At 35.6% G+C, this 20105-nt stretch overlaps 1 protein-coding gene across 4 annotated transcripts; it reads right to left on the reverse strand.

Moving 5' to 3' along the window:
- LOC140837034 (crossover junction endonuclease EME1-like) lies at positions 1 to 12523 on the reverse strand. 4 transcript variants are annotated; one of them, XM_073203015.1, is made up of 13 exons: positions 12068 to 12523; positions 11473 to 11607; positions 10579 to 10737; positions 10375 to 10481; positions 8519 to 8692; positions 7395 to 7548; positions 7125 to 7234; positions 6355 to 6530; positions 2115 to 2178; positions 1900 to 2018; positions 1678 to 1767; positions 778 to 892; positions 1 to 258 (listed from the first exon to the last, which is right to left on the reverse strand). In XM_073203015.1, exons 1-13 carry the CDS (start codon positions 12381 to 12383, stop codon positions 76 to 78), a joined length of 1902 nt encoding a protein of 633 aa, XP_073059116.1. In that variant the 5' UTR covers positions 12384 to 12523; the 3' UTR covers positions 1 to 75. The 4 variants fall into 4 exon arrangements, with proteins under 4 accessions (XP_073059116.1, XP_073059117.1, XP_073059115.1 ...); XM_073203016.1 differs by having other exon boundaries at positions 10579 to 10644; positions 11473 to 11613; XM_073203014.1 differs by having other exon boundaries at positions 11473 to 11613.
- Positions 12524 to 20105: the final 7582 nt, after the last annotated feature.

Consider the following 20105-nt stretch of genomic DNA (forward strand, 5'->3'; position numbering starts at 1 on the left):
TTACTTGAAAAAAAATTTACTTGAGAGGGTTGGCAGCCTCTCGCCCCAAGTTCCAGCCCTGACCACGAGCATCACTCAAGTAGCAGAGGGATAGCTAAAGAAATCGGCGCCGTTTTCAACGTCTTCTGTTTTGATACTCCCACATTGAGCCATTAGTATTCTGTATATTCTCTTGGAACAAACTTCACCCAATCTCCTATCATCACCAAATAAGCCTTCCAGTATCAAGTCCTTGAGCAAAAATTCCTTCTCGTACACCTAATATTTTTAGTAAGATATAATTAAAATAACACAAACATTCCATCATAATGTCTCCAACAATATTCGAGCATTTTCTGCATGAGATGAATGAGATTCCTAATGGTAAACCAATAAAAGGTGGAAAAAAAACAGTAGAACTCCCTCCACCAGGCTAAGCAATACTGGTGAATTTCTTCAGACGGCAGAGAACTGAAGTTGAAAAGACTGGTGCAGAAATAGGTGTTATTAGGAAACAAGCATGAAATAAGTGACATAATTTCTCATATCTTGCTGTCCTAATAACACATGATAATTGTCAAACTCGATGAAAATTGCCCTGGAAAAAGTATGTTTTCTGGTAAAAAAATTCAGTGACCCTTATTGAACAGAATTGCAACCATCGAAAGTGAGAAGTATGGCACAGAGCCTTCTTTACAAAACTAGATCGGCAAATCTAACCTGCAATACCAGGCTTGCAACATTGTAAAGCTAGAAAACGTCACATCAAAACCAAGAAACTTGATATTCAAGACTCACAGATCTAGTAGGGTCCATGTAAACTCTCAAAAGAGATTTCATCGTGGGGTATTTCTTCCATATAGCCATGGCAAACCTTGGTTGTACCTTGGGTATGGCTATCAGCGCCTTCAGCCTACATGAGAAATGAATTCAAAGGATATCTGATACACAAAAGAGCATCAATTTGATAACGAATTCAAAACAAGAACGCATTTGAAGACAGGCATGAGAAGGTAGCATAACAGTTCTAAGAAGATATTTGTACGTCAATTTGAAAAAGAAAAAAAAAAAGAAAGCAAAAACAGAGACTAATATAATAGCATAAATGTATTACAACCTTGAATAAGATGTCAACTAAAAGCATACAAGATGTTTCAGAGTGAAGGAACTAGTATTGTGGTACAACCACCTGATGTTCAATGGTTATGTATTACTACCACCATTCAATGACTAGGACACGACCATTTTAATGCATCAGTACCTCTAAACATTTACTCCAGTTTCCCACCAAAACATCTGCAATTTGTTTACTGATCAGGCAGATTAGTGGGAAATAATCTTGTAGATAGTATTTGATTGACTTATTCTGTAAATAGAATTGCATAAATCTCTGACTTTGAGGGATTAATTATCTCCTTATTTTCCCTCAATTTCCTCTATGTATAGGACTCTAAAGACCATGTATTATGGATCAATTTTTTTTTATAAAACTTACCGCAGTTTTTAATCTATTCTCTCCTCTTTTGCCATTAACTATGTCTTACAAACTTGGAAAGATAATCATGCATCCATAAATACTAACAGTGAATGAGCAAATGTGGATCTCATTTTGTGAAGATATAAATATTTTCACTCTCTACCGTCAACTGATCAATATGACAAATTTTCGTAGCTCGACAATTTTAAAAGACTACATACCACAAGTTTTTCTTTATCAAACTCTTGTCAATACAATCGTTTGGAATAATGGATCCATTAGCATTGACAGATAACCTCGTCAACTTTTTCCTGCATCATAAAAGTGGAGAAAATGAGAGTGAACAAGAGGGACACTAAGTACTGCTTTGGATCAAACAAATAAGTCATACTAACATATATAATGTAGGTACAGTCATAGGATCAAAACTAATATTTTATTACCTAAATTGGCAAGAGGCGAGGCTGCATGTTAAACCAACTACGTGTTCAGCCAATTCAGCTTCATCAACACACTGCCTTGAATGTACTTTGAAAAAATCAGTGGCTAATTTTGATAAAACCTATAAAAGAAGATTATTCTTTACGGTCAGACTTTCACATGGCATAACCAAACATACGTCGAGACTCCACCCACTCAAAGTTTTTCATTCAGTAACCTCCTCTATCGCAGGGCGCCTCCAACCAGTGCTGCTGGCAGGATTCTTGTACTGTGCTTGTTCCCTGTGAATAGAGCCAGACATCAGTCACTAAAGTTATTAACAAAATGAATGAATTAATAAATAAATAAACAACAGCAAGAAAGAGTTTCCAGAAGAAATGAAAAAACTTCACTTAGAATTGTTCATAATTGTACAGAAGAGCTGCAATGTTTGTCATCTATCAGTAAAGTGTTATGGACCTTGGTGATAGATCAAGGCCCACAAATAAATTTGTATACACTAGAAGGCCCAAGGCCCAAAAATAGGATCACGCAGGGATGAAGGTAGCAGAAAGAATATTAGGTGAAGGAAGAGAAAAGTGTTAGTTATTCTGATTATAGGTGGCGGCATTAGAGGTGCAAACGGAGGGACGTTGGCAAGAGATGGAATACAAAAAAATATAAGGGGAGAATATCGTCACACCAAGAGCATTTGCAATGCAAGGAGAAGGGTTTATGTTTCAAATGTGGTAAGCCTTACAATATGTTGCATAAGTGTGTGAACAAGATGATGTGTGTATCATTCATGACAGATGATGAAGAAGGAAGACTTTGGGGTTGCAGGAGATTGAAGAGTTGCAGCAAGATAAAAATTCTGAAGTTGAAGCCACAAGCATTATTCTCTGTAGGAGGTATTTCGCAGCCCCAAACTATGAAATTAATGGGGAAATTGAGGGGATGGATGTATTGGTAATGATAGATAGTGGGGCTAGTCACAATTTGGTATCATGGGAATTGGTGGAAAAATTAGGTATTGAAGTGTATGATAAGGTGAAATTCTGGGTAGTTTTGGAGCATGGGAGTAAAATTGCAGGACAAGGGGTGTGTGTCCGTCACTAAGTGTGGATTTGGGGGTTTGTCATTAGAGTCTATTGAGGGATATTTATTTGAGCTGCATGGGTGAATGTTATTTTAGGTGTTGACCGGCTAAGAATATTGGGAGAGGTGGTAGTGGATTGGAACAAAATGAGGATAAAGTTTGTCAAAAGTAGTTGAGAAGTGATTTTGCAGAGAGACACAACGCTGCAGAGAACGTGGGTATCTTTGCATTCAAATAGAGTTTTGTGGGGCCCTCTTGTATCTTAATAAGCTTCCAAAAGAACAGAAGGGTGAACAGGTTGAAAAATATTCAGTAGCACTTCAAAATCTGCTAAGCCAGTACGCAGATTTGTTTGATAAACCTCAAGGTTTGCCCCCAGAGAGGTGCCAGAACCGTGTGATTCAAATCGACGGATTATCGTGTGTTGAATGAGGTAAGTATATCTGATAAATATCCTCCCAGTTATAGATGAGTTGTTGGATGAGTTGCATAGGTCCCTAAATTAGGTTTGAGATGGGGGTACCATCAAATTCGAGTACGGCAGGAAGATGTGGCTAAAACAGTGTTTAGAACTCATATAGGTGACTACGAGTTTCTGGTAATGCCATTTGGCCTAAAAAAAGGCTCCATCGATGATTCAAGCAACAATGAATGAGATAGTGACGCCCTATTTAAGAAAATTCTTGCTGGTTTTCTTTGATGACATTCTCATATATAATAAGAGTGGCTGGAGCGCACGAATCACCTCCATAAATATTAAGAGTACTGCAGGCATATTGCTGAATAAAAAAAAAGTGAGTTTGGCCTCATGGAGGTCGTGTACTTGGGACATTTAATTTCATCCCAACGTGTAGCAGTAGACGAAAGGAAGGTGGAAAGTGTTGAAGTGGCCAGAATCTATCAATACCAAGGGGGTGAGAGGACTTCTCAGTTTGACGGGATATTGCCGGATATTTATTTGTGATTGTAGGAAACCATGCCATGGTCCCGAGTTACAGATTGTGTTACGGGCCGTGCAAAGGAAAATTCTCTTTATTACCAAAGATCCTAAAATCACCAAATCCTAGATATTCTAGGGTCCCTATGAAAACCAAACACTAGTATCCAAATATGATTCAAACTCAAATAACAATTCTAAATTAAATAAAAGACTAGACCAAATCTAATCCAAAACAATAAAAATCTAGACTCCTACTTTAAATTACTAGTCACCAAACAAGAAATGAACTCTTGACCGCTACATTACTCTCTCACTCGAAAGCGTGGTTGTCCTCAACTACCAATGACAGGTAATGTTATGTCAACGGCATCACTTACTCCCCTTAATTTGTTGATGTGTCTTCAATTCCTTCAAGCAAAAATAGCTTCTTGCAATGGTGTCTCGCGGTGTAAACTCCATCATAGTTGTAACAAAGCACTTTTGCCCTTCAATCCTCCATCTCAGCACATCAATTTTTTTATGGAGTGTGCAGTGGGTTGTTGTTGGCATGCCTGAAAGTGTAGGACAGATCCTCCCATTGAGAAGTGTATCACCGTTCACCAATTCCTCTAGTGAGTAGCTTCGGATCGGTGTTCCAAACCGTAAATTGCACTGATTCTTGAACAGTCCCCCACTGCATATTGTGTCTGTCCATTTCCAATTTCAAGAATCATAATTGTGCATTACCCATGGAAGGATGTGTTCTCTAGTTTTTCATGCTCTAGCGTCTTCTGATGCCGAAAGAATTGGTTGCAGCAACTAAGCCATCCAAGTAGGTCTTCACTACCATCAAATCGAGGAAAGTCCATCTTCGCAAATTTAGGCAGGTAAAAATTTCCCTCTTGTCCCTTGTTGCCTCGCGGATCCTCAAGGCTAACATCATGGCAAGCGCGATGGCTATTTCCATCTAGATCAGATTGGATGTGGTGTGAACGGCTGAAACTTGAAAAGATAACTCTGCCAATTGTGTGGCAACTTACTTCTTTTCTTCCTTATGCATCGCAAGGAAAATCTAAAATTGTTGTTGAAATAAGTAAAAATCTCCAAGTGAAAATCTCCCAAAAACTTTTGGTTTTGATAACAATTTGTTATGGTCTTAAAATCAGCAAATCCTAGATATTCCAAAGTCCCTGTGAAAACCAAAAACTAGTTCCTGATATGGTTCAAACTCAAATAACAATTCTAGATCAAATAAAAGACTAGACCAAATCTATATATAAAATAATAAATATCTAGACTCCTAATGCTTTCAACTACTAGACACTTAATATGCATGAACTTTTGACCATAACAAATCACTAAATCTCACTGAACTATCAAAAAAATTTGGACGGAACGAAGAAGCAACCAGAAGAGCTTAAGGAAAGAATTTGTTCAGCTCAATGCTTAGATTGCAAGATTTCATTCTACAGTTTGACATAGAGTGTGATGCACTGGGAAGGGGAATTGGAGCAGTGTTAGCTCAAGGGAGGCCAATTGCCTTTTTTAGCAAGCTTATTTGCCTCTCTTCCATTGTTTTCTCGTTATTTGCTTGCTTATTTGTTTCATCGAATCATTTACTTGATTTTACGTCCTACATTATACAATTTGTTTAAGTTGGCAAATGATTTTTTGAAGTATTGAATCTCACTATCGTCTGTTCAACAATATATGTTTAAAGACCCAATCAGAATGTCTATGGAATATCAAATATCTAATCTCAGTTCAGCCCCATACTTAGATTCATGTACACCGAAATAACTCTAAACAGGCACATTCTACTCAGCAAGGACCTTAAATGCAAAGACAAATTGGTAAAGGCCCAAAGGGTCAAGGCTAAGAAAAAATGTTGCTTGACGTCTTTCGAATGGAATAAGTTTATCCAGCTAAAAGAATTCTATTTAGAAACTAAAATAGCAGAGAGAACAAAAGGCAAAAAGACTACTCCTCTCTACCTCATAATATGAATAACAAACAAACGCATTTAGCATAGACAATTTAAGGAGCATAATTGAAAGTCAATGACACTACTTTTGATAAATTATTAAAGTTGGAATTCTTTACTAAAGATGAGCTAAGGACAAACACTAAGAATAGTATGGTACAAGCAACTACCTTCAAATATTGTCAGGCTTATCAGAAATATCAAATGGCCACTAAGTTACCTAAAATTTAGACTTCTTTATATCAAAAAGATTCCACAGAAACCATCCACCATCTGACAATTTGACTTGTCAGCTGCTAACGATTTAAAATTATCTCTTATGTATTCCGTTTAACAAACAAATTTGGGTACATTGATTCCAAACCACATATAAAAAATCCTTAAAACAAAGTCAAAGAAAAGTCACAGCATGTCTTTGCCAATAAAAATCAAGTTAATCTTCAAACTTATCATCAGGGTAGAAAAGTTTCACTCACCTTTTATTGATGTAGGCCATAAGCCTATTTGTTAGATAACAAATAGTATGATGAGGATAAAGGCGTTGAACACCCTGGATATGATCCAAAAGAGACTCATTCACAATTTCATTACAGAACTCCTCGGCCTCGTATATAATTAACACATAAGAAACCTTAATTCGTTCAGATGAAATCTGCGACAAAGTCATGACACAAAACGTTTACATATAGTCATGAAAGGTATGAAAAAAGCATAAAGCCTGTAATAATCTAACAGAACCACATGGTTTTCATCTAACATCAGAGTTCTACAAAATCTAAAGTTAATCGCGTTGGAATAGTAAAAGAATCAATACAAATATGTGGTTCATAATCCTGATAGGCATAAATGAGTCGAAGATAGAGATTCAAACCATTAAATGGAGTATTCATAGAAATTTTTATTTTAACCAAAAAGATTATATACATAACATGATCATCCTATGACCATTCGCCAAATTCTTGGCAAAGCATCAACAATTATCAAAATGTAGACATCATAAACAGTCAAATAAGTGGTATTATTTTAGTCAGGTCACCAAGTTTCATAAAATCTTTTTTTTATAGATAAGATGGTGAATGATCCAACCATAAACAAGAAATCGGCCATTGGTAACGTTCAAAGAAGACCCATAAACAGAAAATAACATAGATATATCAGATGCCATCCATGGAAATTGAATAAAAAAAATAGATGTAGTATTTCATGATGTGAACCAGCATTTATCCAGGAAAAAAACAGCAATTACCGCAGAGATTTCTTCTGGAGCAACCATAGTCCATACAATAGATCTTTTGATTGGATTTGTCGTTACACGGTATGAAAGCCCTTTTTCTGAAAACCTTGTGAGCAGTTGACCTAAAGTAAGAAAGTCAGCCGATGAAAGTAGTTGCTAATGGAAGCATCTGGCTTAGATAGAGAAGGTGATGCGAGGGAAAAAAAAGAAGAAGGAAAAACCGGTAAAAGGAAATAGCATTACCAGATGAAATAATAGAAAATAAACCAAGGGAGCCTTTACCTCCAATGGACCCCAATTCAACAACTTTTCTGTCAATTTCAGCAACAATAGATTTTAGGGCATATTTCCCCTTTTCCCACTTTTGCATTTCTTTCTGACGTTTCTTCAACTCAGCGGCTTCTGCTTTCGCCTCAGCTTTGAGCAACCGTTCTCGCTATTTTAAAGAACATGTAGGATCAATCAATTTCAATACAAAATAACCATTAAAATGCAAGCTTGCATACAAATATAAAAAAAATTAAAGAATTAAAAGCTAACAGTTACAAAAGCGGACAAGAAATTCGTAAAGGTAAAAATGGAAAAACAGAAGCACTTATCATATCAACAACAAATATTACTCAAATCCCTCACTAAATTAGAGATCGAGAAATTCCTAAACGGTACATGCTTCCCAATCCAACCAAATGGCCGAATCTTAATCTTGTCCCAACACTTTTCATTTGACTCCTCGTGATTATCGAAATTTCGATATTCCTTCTATTCCGCTCTAGCCAAATTGATCGGCAAATACAATGAACTAACATTGTCTGAAAAATTTCATCCCTACTACCAAGATCACGTCCAAGATCTCCAGCAAAAAGTTCGTGCAAGATCTTGGAACTATACAAACCAAACTCATCTTTCTCCAAAGCTCCGAACCAAAAACAGCTCGTGAAACGACAATGAATAAGTATGTGATCCCGAGTCTCCACCTTTTTCCGATAAAACACACCAATTCAGACAAAAATCACAGATAGGCCACCTCTTTTGCATCATATTACAAACTGGTAGCTTACCCATAAACGCAGTCCACGAGAATACTTGAACCTTTGGTAGGATCGATGGTTTCCAAATAACATGAAAAAGAGGGAAAAAAGGAAAATAGTTGATCGGAAAGGACTTATAGAAATATTTAATTGAAAAAACCCTAAAGGATCCCCATCCCAAACCCTGATATCTACACCCTCTCAACCAATGTGAGCCTCTCTAAAGACCATAGCAAAGTTCAACTCATTCATTTCCTCATTCCTCAAGTCCCTCCAAAAATGCAAATCCCAAGATAAAAAAGAAGAAAGAGAAAATTCCTTCAACCGAATAAAATGAGAAATAGACTTGTCATGAAATCGATGCATAATGGGCATTACTTCTTTCTGTCGTTTCTTTTCTTCCATCAGGTGATATCTTTCCTCTTTTGATATTATATTTGGCTTCATTGCTTTGGTTTTCTGCTTCTTGTAACCTTCATTATTATCTTGTTCAGCCATGAGTCGATCCATAGTCTCAAAATTGTTAGCTTTATCAACATTGGTGGCATATGCCTACACCAGAAATTTTAAAGGGAATTAAAAACGAAGATATAAAAAAAAAGAGAACCAGTCTAGGCATCAAGCTCACAGCGAAAGAACATAAATAAAAATTTATAACAGCAGTCAAAGAACTCTTAAAAAACACAATGATATTATCAACCATTTCAGCCATTTTTCTGTCTGTTGTTGAATCACAAAAATAAATGTCAAAAATGGCAGCAAAACAGTAAAATAATGTAGCAGCAAAAGTAAAAATAAAAAATTTATCATAACTAGAAAATAGCAAATTTTTTAAAATATTGAAACAGTGAACATAAGCAGAAAAAAGGTTCAGATAATATCCATATACTCTAAAATCCTTATCTAAAAGAGAAAATGCAGATCCCTTGCACCAGAATCCACAGAAATTTAGATATTAACATATAGAAAGTGAAGGAAATTGAAGGTTCTAGGATATGGATTATGGGTTAATGAAAACTTCGGAACAAATGTGTCGTAGCTGAATCTCCATATCTGAACCTGAGCAATTGCCGGTATATATAATCCAAACTTGGAGAGCAGTCATCTCTCTCTACGGTCATAAAATGATTTGTCCCCAACTTAAAATTCTTTAGAGAAAAAAAATTATCTTATTTGACAAATAAAATTTTATGAAAATTAGCTTCTTCAAGCGGCTAAATCTCTGCATATCTAATTGTGTTTGTGATCTTACAGCGCAGTCCCCCTGCGCAACTAGCACCAAAGAACAAAGTAACAATTAAAGTTGAAATATATCGTGTACTTTTTATTGTAATCTTATTTGAAGTACAAACGCTATTTTCCAATTGGGGTCTTTTTCATGCAATTCTCTATTTACCTTCTTGATCCCCAATCCATAGTCTGTCCTCCCATATTCGTCGTGTGGGGAAACCTAAAGTGCCATCAAGGTATATGCATTTAATTGGATTTTTCACAAAAATATCGAATACCCATGACGCATTTTATAAAGAGATTGTGTGGCATTATAGTTACGCTTCATAGAGTGGTTACCATGTTGGAATTCATCTTTTTCTCTCTAGTTAGACGGCATAAGATAAAATTATCGATGAATATGGTGCACACAAGATTTGGCTCAAAGACAATCACGGCAGAACAGTTATGTTGTCTGACAGGAGAGTAGAGGAAACACATCAAACTATAGATGACAGTGTCAGCAGCGAGTACTTTGATGCACAAGCAGATTCTCAAAAGAGTGTAATGAGAGTATGAGACCAGATTCAAATGTTGGAGAACATCAAGTAATGAGTTGCATTACGGACACAACACTGCTAGAAACAAATCTTCAGAGGAGCTCAATTAGCTCATGGCAAGGAATGTAGGATACAAGATCCTATCTTTAGCTTAAAGTTCAGAATTTTGGTGCTATTATAATTTTCACAATTATGGCTCAAAGTTTGGATTCACTAAACTATATTCTTGTAGTGTGAGGCTATTTTATTCACTAAACACACTCTTATTATTATCAATTGAGTTGTTTCTCATCAAACAAAAATCGAATCAAATTTTAATATTTTATCATAATCATGAATCGCATATTTTCCTGGTGTAGATATTCAGGTGTGTGCAAACAACTTCAATTTGGGAACGTACATCTCAACATTTAAGCTATGCATGGAAGTAAGTAGTAGTAAATCTCATGCATTAAGGCAACTCACCAACGATATGTCCTTTTCTGAAACCCTCAGGTAGGAACAGCCTTCTGGCATCTGCATTTTATCCACACTGTCCATTGAAAGTTTCTTCTGTAATTTTATGGAAGAGCCTGAAAATCATTTTTGTGCAACTTAAAATAATGGTTTCAGCTTTCGTAAGTAGGTTGACATCAGATGACATAATAAAATCAAGTATTAAATACATACTAGCACAAAGAGAAGATGAACACTGAAGAAATCTGGAATCGGATTCTGACTTCTCCATCAACTTCTCTGTAAAAGCATTTTCATTATGCTTACAATCTCCAAATGCACCAGTATTTTCAGACTCGGTATCTGATTCCAAGCATATCAATCCACTGATTTCTAAATTTAAAAAAAAATGAAATTTGTGGAAATATTGGTCAAGCTCAAGAATAAACTGAAAGGAGCACATTGCATGTTACATCACATCAAATTTTCAAAGAAGCTAGCATGCAATACTATATCATGTGCAAAAGACATTCCATAGATGTAAAATTCATGATTTAAATTATTTAAACCATATTTATAATATATGGATTTCACAATTAATTTGAGTGTAAGAGAATCATGTCAAATAGTGCACAAATTTGCATGGCCTGCACATACAGAATACTAAACCATGGTCAATTGCCAACACCAAGTGAACCTGTCCGGGGCTACCACAGTCAATCTACTTGATGCATGATTGTCCAATAGATAAAAAAAAATTGCTCAAACATGCGCATAATAATCATAGTTGCACTCATATGCCATTTTTGTTGCCTACAAATGCCATTGTCTCTACCAATGGTGGAATTTAAAGGGAAAAAATATTTAAGATAATGACCACACACACTAAATTTTATCATCTAAAAAGTAGAAGACTGCAAGAAATGGATGTATTGAAAGAATTCCAAAAAGAAAAATTGCAGTTTGTATTATCATCCAATTGTGGTATCTGCTTCTGCGCCTCTTAAATTATGTGATACTGCATCACAGAACTTTCAAAGATATTCTTTGTTTCAATCCGAAATTTTTATGCATTTAGAAACAGATGTACATATAAATTTGAAGTATTTAAGACAAAAATGAACTCACCTGGACACCCATGGTTTAAAAGCAAAGAACAAGTTGGTTCGCATCCAGAGACCCCCGAATTGCATTTGACAGTAGTAACTTCTGATTTCAGAAGTTCAGACATTGCAGTGTCTGGAACTACACGTTGCTCTGTAGCTAAAGCTTCAACAGAAATAAACAAAAAACCCATTCATACACAGCGGATATCAATTAAACTGATTTGATTGCACTGCATTTTGTGCAAGTCTGAAATCGAACATGAAATGGAGATGTACATATTACTATAATATTATATATCATGAAAGAAATCTAAACATGAGCAAAACAGTAGAATCATAAAAAGAAACAAAAGACCCACGAATAAGTTGTGAGGCCTATATTCCTCGCAGGATAATGACATTAGGAAACGAGTCAAGACTCTGCACCGGTAAACAGGAACATTAACATTGCGCAAATGCTAGGTTTGCCTCTGCTTACAGGGGAAGGATAGCCCCAAATCAGAATTCAAAAATTTTTTTTAAAAAAAAAATCACTTCCGAAACGAATCACGTTCCAGTAACTGAATTTGATGCATAAAAATAAAACTCTACGCTAATCACTGAAATATTTGACTTACCCGCGGACGAACATTTCCTCATAGAATATTTGACAATGGAAGCCGTAGAGGAGAAGGGTGTCTCGGCGATGAAAGAACCGGAGGATAACGCAGGACCCATCGAAGATAACTTTTGTTTATCCGGCGTTGGATCATCATCGATGATAAGGACTGCGGAATCGCTAGGGTTTGAGAATGCATCTGTCCTCTGTTTCTTCTTGGAGTGAGGGAATGGAGGCGGGGTAATGAGGTCTATGGTGTTGATTTGAAGAGCCCGGGTTCGCCTATCATCTTCTTCGGAGTCAGAGGGGATGTCCACAGGTACTGGCTGAGACATTTTCGCCGGCGAAATTCGCAGAAATCCGGAGGTAAAGTGTTCCAGTGACTAGTTTGCGCGGGATCAGAACGTGGCGGAATTTCGGATCGGGCCTTTCGGGCTAGGAGTCTAGGCTGATTTCGGGCTCCCAGCCCTCAAAATAAAAGAAGTTTGGGAAGAAAAAACAAAAAAGACAACAAGGTGGACAGCAACACAATATGTGATATCTCATTATCTTGTAAAACATACATAGATCTTAGTATCACTTCAGCTCTTGCATCTGCGCAGTTTAGATTCTCAATCAAGCTGCTCGCACAACTAACAAAGAATCTGTACGATACGAAAATTAAGCTTTCTTTTCTCTACTTCCACGCGCAATCCTTCGGCCACGACCACAACTAACAGTGTGCCTTCGAAAACAGACGGAGGTTGATGTGTTCTCTGTCCAAAAGCCAAGATAGTTCGCTCTTCACCATCTCTCAAAACCCCTTCCACACCAAACAGGTCATTACCCACATTAATGCAAGCGTCGACTTCAAGTTTGGTCCGTATAGTCAGGGGAATTGTAGGTTCTACGACTGCCCCACTATGCACAACAGACATCAACGATGAAGTATTTTTACCCTTAGAAACCTCACGAAATTCCTGTAGCAGACTGTAGCAGCAGCTTTAAGAGGCTCGATGGGGGTCCAGGCAACCCTTCATTGCGAGTCCTCTCCAACCGATGCCTCCAGCAACGCCAAGTAAGCGTGGTGAAGAATTCAAACTGGTATCTGCGAAGCGAGCCTTTCATCCACAAGAAAAAATCAAATGTGCTATAATGGTAAGCTTGTTAATATATGTGTTGATCCTAATTATTTATTTAATGGTATTTTACGTATATCAATGTAGCATTGATATTATTTATTTATGTTGATAGACGTCTTTGTATTAGCATTCATATACAAATAGAAAAAGATAGAGTGACAAGAAAATAGTTCTGTGAGTGAACATGTTTTTGTAAGAAAATTCTCTTTGATTCCTTGGTTTTGTTATAGTGAAATTTGCAGTGGTGGAAAGTGAGCGTAGCTCTCACATCGAGAGCAAACCACTATAAATCATGTGTGTTCTTATTTTTATCTTTCTTAATCTTCTATTGCTTTCAATAATTAAAATCAGGACCATATTTCCTAACAGCTGGTAACAGTGCATGTTAGATTGAATTTGAAAACGATGGATAGCGAATAAGGTTTGGCACATGGAATTGGAAAATTTGATGGCAACTATTGTATTTTCTGGAGGATGCAAATCGATGAATATATTTATGATGAAAAGATGCATGAACTTCTTAGAGGGAACAAACAAAAATGTTGTCATACGACGAATGGAATCTCTTTTATAGACAGTTGTTGAGTGTTATTTGATTGACATTGTCGAAGAATGTGGCTCATAACATGGCAAAGAAGAAATTGACTTCGAGTTTGATGAAAATTCTGTTAGATATATACAAGAAGCCTTTTGTTTGCAAATATAAGTTATCTCTCATGAAAAGTCTTTTAAATTTGAAGATGACTGAAGGGGCTTATGTGGAAGTAAAATCTTAGCGATTTTAACATAATTATCGATCAATTGTCTTCCATTGAAATTAATTTTGATGATGAGATTTGTGTCGTGAAATTTTTTGCTTCTTTACCAAACAGTTGGGAACCAATGTAGCATGCAGTTAGAAATTTTGTTGGCAGTAAAAAACTGAAATTTAATGATGTCAGAAATAGCATTCGTGCAGAATATTCGTATAATACTATAATTGACTATGTTGAAACTACGATATAAAATTCTTCTTTAAATATTGAAGCAGAGAGAATAACAAAAATTTGAATCATAACAAAGGCAAATCACAATCAAGGAATGATATAAGTGATTCCAGATCTGGCCAAAATATGGAGTGTTTGAACTATGGGGGATAAGGCCATATGAAAAAGAATTGTACACCACCAAATATGGACAAAGTCAAGGGCAACACATCAGACGTGGCAACTTATGAGATTCAGGATGCATGAATTTTGTTTGTTGTTAGTGCTGTTAATTCATGGATTTTGGATTCAGGCGTGTCTTTTCACACTACTTCTCATCATGAAATTATGACAAATTATGTTGCTGGAAATTATGTGATAGTATATCTAACTTATGGATATTGTGGGTAGCTGAGATTTTTGTTTGAAGATGTCATACGGATCCATGTGGAAAATACAAAATGTGAGACATGTATCAAAGTTGATGCAAAATTTAATTTTGGTGGGACACCTTGTTGATGAAGGGCATAATGTCACTTTTTGTGGTACATTATTACAAAAGATTTTGTGGTTGTTACACGGGACAACAAACATTAGAACTCTTTATATGATTTCCAATTGCAGAAATATGATTGTTGTTGATGAAAGCTCTGCCAAGTCAGATTTATGGCATTGCATACTCGGACAATAAAAGTAGAAATATTCAGTTATACGGAAGTTTTGTTTTTGAAAAGCAGATAAACCACTTTCTCTAAATCTAGGAAAGATCTGAGATAAGGAAAAGTTGGTGCATACTGATGTTTGGGGACCTTAGCCCTTGAGTTATCATGAAAGATCTACATTCATTGATGATTCTACCAAAGAGGTATGCTTTTATTTTTTGAAAAATAAATCTGATGTCCTTGATACTTTTAAAAAGTGGCAATTCATGGTAGAAAATGAGACAATTAAAAGTGGGGTATCTAAAATATGATAATGGAGGTAAATACATAGCTGATAAACTTAATTAATATTGTGCTGAGAATAGGATCCTAAATGAGCATCCAAGGAGCATGCAAATTCATTCGGGATTGCTTAAGTTATTTTGAGCTAATGCAATTAAGACAACAATTTATTTGATCAATAGGAGTTCATCGGTGCCTCTAAATCACAGTATACCATAGAAGATTTGGAGCAACAAATAGGTAAATTATTCATTTTTGAAAGTGTTTGGTTTCCTCTCTTTTGTTCATGTTGAGGTTTATGCTAGAACTAAACTTGATCTAAAGTCTAATAAATATCTCTTTATTAGATATGGTGATATTGAGTTTGGATATCGTTTCAGGAATCACCAAAACCAGAAAGTTATCATGAGTAGATATATACTTTTCAATGAGCAGGTGTTATACAAAGACGTATTGGGTAAACATTTGGAAACGAAAAATCTTAAGTAAACAGTCATGAGTTAATTCAGTTAAAATATTTTCTCATGGATGATTAGAAACTACATGCTCTAATTAATGAAGAAATTGTACTCCCAACAAACCAAGAAAATATAGCCCCATAACTACTCATGCACCAGAATTGAGGAGATTGTCTAGAATTTCTAAACCGCTTAGGTATTATCTTCATCTCTCAATTATATTTTGTTGACTGACAGAGGTGAACCAGAATGTTATGCGAAAGCCATACAGGTTCATGAATCAATCAAGTGGGAGTTAATAATACATGATGAGATGAATTCTTTGATGTCTAATCAAGCATGGGAGTAAGCATAGATACTACAATGGAAGAAAGCATTGCATAATAAATGGGTTTACCAAATAAAAGAAAAGCATGACGATAGGAAGCGCTATAAAGAAAAATTCTTGGCGAACGGTTTTCAACAAAAAAAAGAGTTCGTTACACTGAGATTTTATCTTCAGTGGTTAAACTAATCACAATCATAACTATTATTGGGTTAACGTCGAAGAAAATCTACATCTTCAACAAATGGATGTAAAAAAGATTTTTCTTCATGGTGATTTGGAATAATAAATTTATATGCAGCAACCACAAGATTTTGACTGAAAGGAGAAAATGATGTGTAAACTTTAAAAGAATTTGTACATTTTAAATTAGGCCTAGACAACTGTAAAAAAAAAGTTTGAAAATTTTATGAGCATTGAGAGTTTTTTGAGATGTCAGACATATCATTACTATTCCATAAAAATGTTTGATAGCTCTTGTATCATTTTACTACTCTCTGTTGATGATATAATGATTGTTGGAGCAAGTCAGGTGGAGATTGATAAGTTGAAAAAGAAAATGTCTGAAGGTTTTCCGATGAAGGATTTGTGTAGCAAAACAAATCATTGGGATGAGAATTATTCAACAAAGATATTAAGTTATCTCAATAAGAATATGCGAACAAAGTGCTTCGAAGATTTTACATAGATAGAGCACAACCAGTGAACACACCTTTAGCTAGTCAATTTCGTCTATCCAAAGATCAATCACCTTCGTATGAGAAAGAGAGAGTCTACATGAAGAAGGTACCTTATGCTTTTATTGGTTGTCTTATGTATGCAATGGTATGAATTATACCATACATAGCACATGCAATAATGGGAGCTACGATTTGGTGTATGAGTAATCCAGGAAAACGACATTGAGAGGTGGTGAAATGGATTCTCAAATATTTGAGAGGTACTGAAAATTCCGTTTTATGCTTCAAAAAATCGGTTTTTGACTTGCATTGCTATGTTATGCTGACACAACTGGTGATGTAGATGGTAACTTGATTTGTATACATTTTGGGTGTATTGCAGTTAGTTGGGTTTTGAAATTACAAAAGATAGTTGCACTTTCTCTAACTGAGGGTGAGTATGTTGCAGTAACATATACTAGTAAAGAAATGGTCTGGTTGCTGTCTTTTATGAAAAATTTGGGTCGTAAATATGAAAATAATGTGTTCAATGACATTATGAATGTTATTTATTTGGCAAAGAATTTTGTTTAGAGTGTTAGGACAAAGCATATACAAGTTCAATATCACTTCATAAGATCGGTGTTGATGAAATTATTGTTCTTCAGGAGATTGAAGGAAGTCATTATCCAGCCGATATATTGATGAAAAATATGACAGTTGAGAAACTGAAGTTATGTACAACTTTAGTTGAACTTCTCTACTGAAGAGTGAGGAGTCGCCGCCATTGTATGTAAAAATGGTGGGTGGTGGTGGGTTAGTCTCCAAGTTGGAGATTTTTAATATTTCTATGGAGCTTAATTATTTATTTAAGAATATTTTTTATGCATTTACATCTTCATGTAGTTTGATATTACTTATATATGTTGATAGTCATCATTGTATTAGTATTCATATTCAGATAAAAAGACATAGAATGACAAGAAAATAGTTCTGGTAAGAGACAAGTTCTTGTAAAAAAAAAATTATTTATTCTCTTGGTTTCATTATAGTGGAAATTTGTGGTTGTGCAAATGGATGTAACTCTCACATAGAGAGTGAACTGCAATAAATCTTGGGGTGTTATTGTGTTTATCTTTCGTCTTCTTTTATCGCTTTCGGTAATCAAAATCATGATCATAATTCCTAATAGAGCTTGCTTGAGAAGGCCATAGATATGTCATCTTCCAACGCGGTCTTATAAACTTACAACAAAACAGAGCATGCAACTTAGTATTTAATCAAGATAGCATATGCAGTAACCATCCATAGGAACGTGGTGTTGCATCAGGTTGAGCGCCGAGGGGATAATTTCATGCTCAACACGCCACAAGAAAACTCGTATCTTGGGGGGTATCGATAAATTCCAAATGAAATTCCATAACTCATCTTGCATAATCAAATTGGTTTTCAGGGATGCTAAAGAGATCATCTGCATCTTTATAACAGTCCTGAATAGAATAACTCTCTTTTTCGTCGTTTTTCCAAAATCGGGTACCTTAGATTTGCTTGGGATAAGCGGGATGGACAAGATCTTTGAGGCAATATATGTGGGAAAGAGGTTCTTTATGCTGATTGTAACCCAACCTCCGTTGACCATCAACTCGTAGACTCAGTGGCTTCTAGAAAGTTCCAGTTTCATATGAATTTGGTTCACAAGCCTCAACAGCCAGCGATATCTATATATGTGTATACCTTGACCATTCCCAACTCTCCAACACTACCTAGATTGTAACAAGGTTCTCCCCCACAAGATAGATCTCTAGACATAGGACATGTAATTTCCAAGAGATAAATCCATAATATCTTGATGTTTAAAATATATATTATTTAGAACATGGGCTAGAAGTGAGTCGAGTTGTCGGATAATCCTCTAGACTTGTTTGGCCATACAGCTTGGTTAAAAAGCACCAATTTTCGAAAACCCATCACACCCGACATTCTAGCTGACATAAGAAATCCCAACACTTCTGGTGCATAAGTTTGCGGCCGTTGGCAATATCTCACCAAAATTAGCATATAGGCTCTCTATCTCCAGGCATATGGATAATGACAAACGGAAGAATGACATGACAAAACTTGGAATGGCTTGTAGAACATATTTCACTAGAGCTTCTTTACCTCTAAGTGAAAAGAACTTTTGTGCCCCCCATTTTTAATACGCCTAAGCACATTCTCTTTAATATATAGTTGAACTGAAAGTTTTGAGAAAGTTGGGAAACCCAAGTATACATCATGGCCTCATATTACTAACAATTTTATATAGTACTTGGAACGAACTGATAGGGAAAAAATATTTCATTAGCATTGGATTAGACAGTTTCATAATTAAGGAAATTATGGTATCATTCCAGCCTTCAAGAGAGCGTCCATCGTTGATAACCCCCAAAAACTGTGGCAGTCACTTCAGTCCTTATAATATCGCGATACTTCTGATAGAAGAGTTCCGACATGTCATCAGTTCTCGGTGCCTTGTCCGGGCCCATTTGGAATACAGCATCCTTGACATATGTCGATGAAAACGGTAGGCTTAGAACCATATTCATAGAGATAGTAAATTTTGGGCTAATTCTTTCTAGGGAAGCATCAATGTTAGCTTCAGCAGGGGCAATGGAGCTTTGGTCATGCAGAAAAATTTAATGTATATATGGACTTTATTAATGTATGACTAGACATCACACCGATCATCCCCGATATTTGAAAGTTAGAAAATTTTAAATTCCCATGTTTTCTTGTTCTTTTCTCTGGGAAATTCCAACACTCATTTCACTGTTGCTGGAGATTGTTTTGAGATAAATGAAAATAACAAATTGCAAACTGCTTTAAAAATATACTATATGGATGATGTAGAAGAAGATTAATTCGATCACTTAATAATAAACCAAGTTAATTTGATGTGGCCAGGATGCAAAAAAAGGTACTTCTGGACAAAGTCACACTTGATATTTATTTAGTATTTTTCAACCCAATATATATTTTATATTTATACCGGACCTGTACAGGAAACATGGAATGCTTGTATATATTTATTTCGAATAAATTGTGCGGACATGTTTATTATTTGATGGTTGTAAACAAGATATTACATGATACTATTTTTAGTATTGACATTACAACTAATGAATGATTTCGGGCTCATGTTAAACGTAAATTTTAAACCGATTCTTGCTGTGATTAATTACCCTAATCAAATTACATGTTAAGAACAATTAAAAGCTACCAATATATAGTGGTTTTATTACATATTAGGTGTTCTGCACATATATCTTGAACCTTATTATGTGATGCTCTTAAAGATATGAATGACTCCCTTATTAAAGATATATGTTAGATCATCTCTTGCAGGTTCAAGAAGTTTAAATCTTGTGTGGAGGATGAAAAGATTTTTGTAAGGGAGAGAGAACTCAACCTATTTGATGTTGGAGCTACAGAAAAGTTTGAATAATCTTTGAATATTTTGGACTGGCGGAGGCTGCATTGCAAGAGGTGACGGTCATCCTTGTATCAATAGTAGCATCTGAATCTGTTTGCAGTACTTGTGGTCGC

This window comes from Primulina eburnea, chromosome 7 (assembly GCF_022965805.1).
Source record: "Primulina eburnea isolate SZY01 chromosome 7, ASM2296580v1, whole genome shotgun sequence".
NCBI lineage: Eukaryota > Viridiplantae > Streptophyta > Magnoliopsida > Lamiales > Gesneriaceae > Primulina > Primulina eburnea.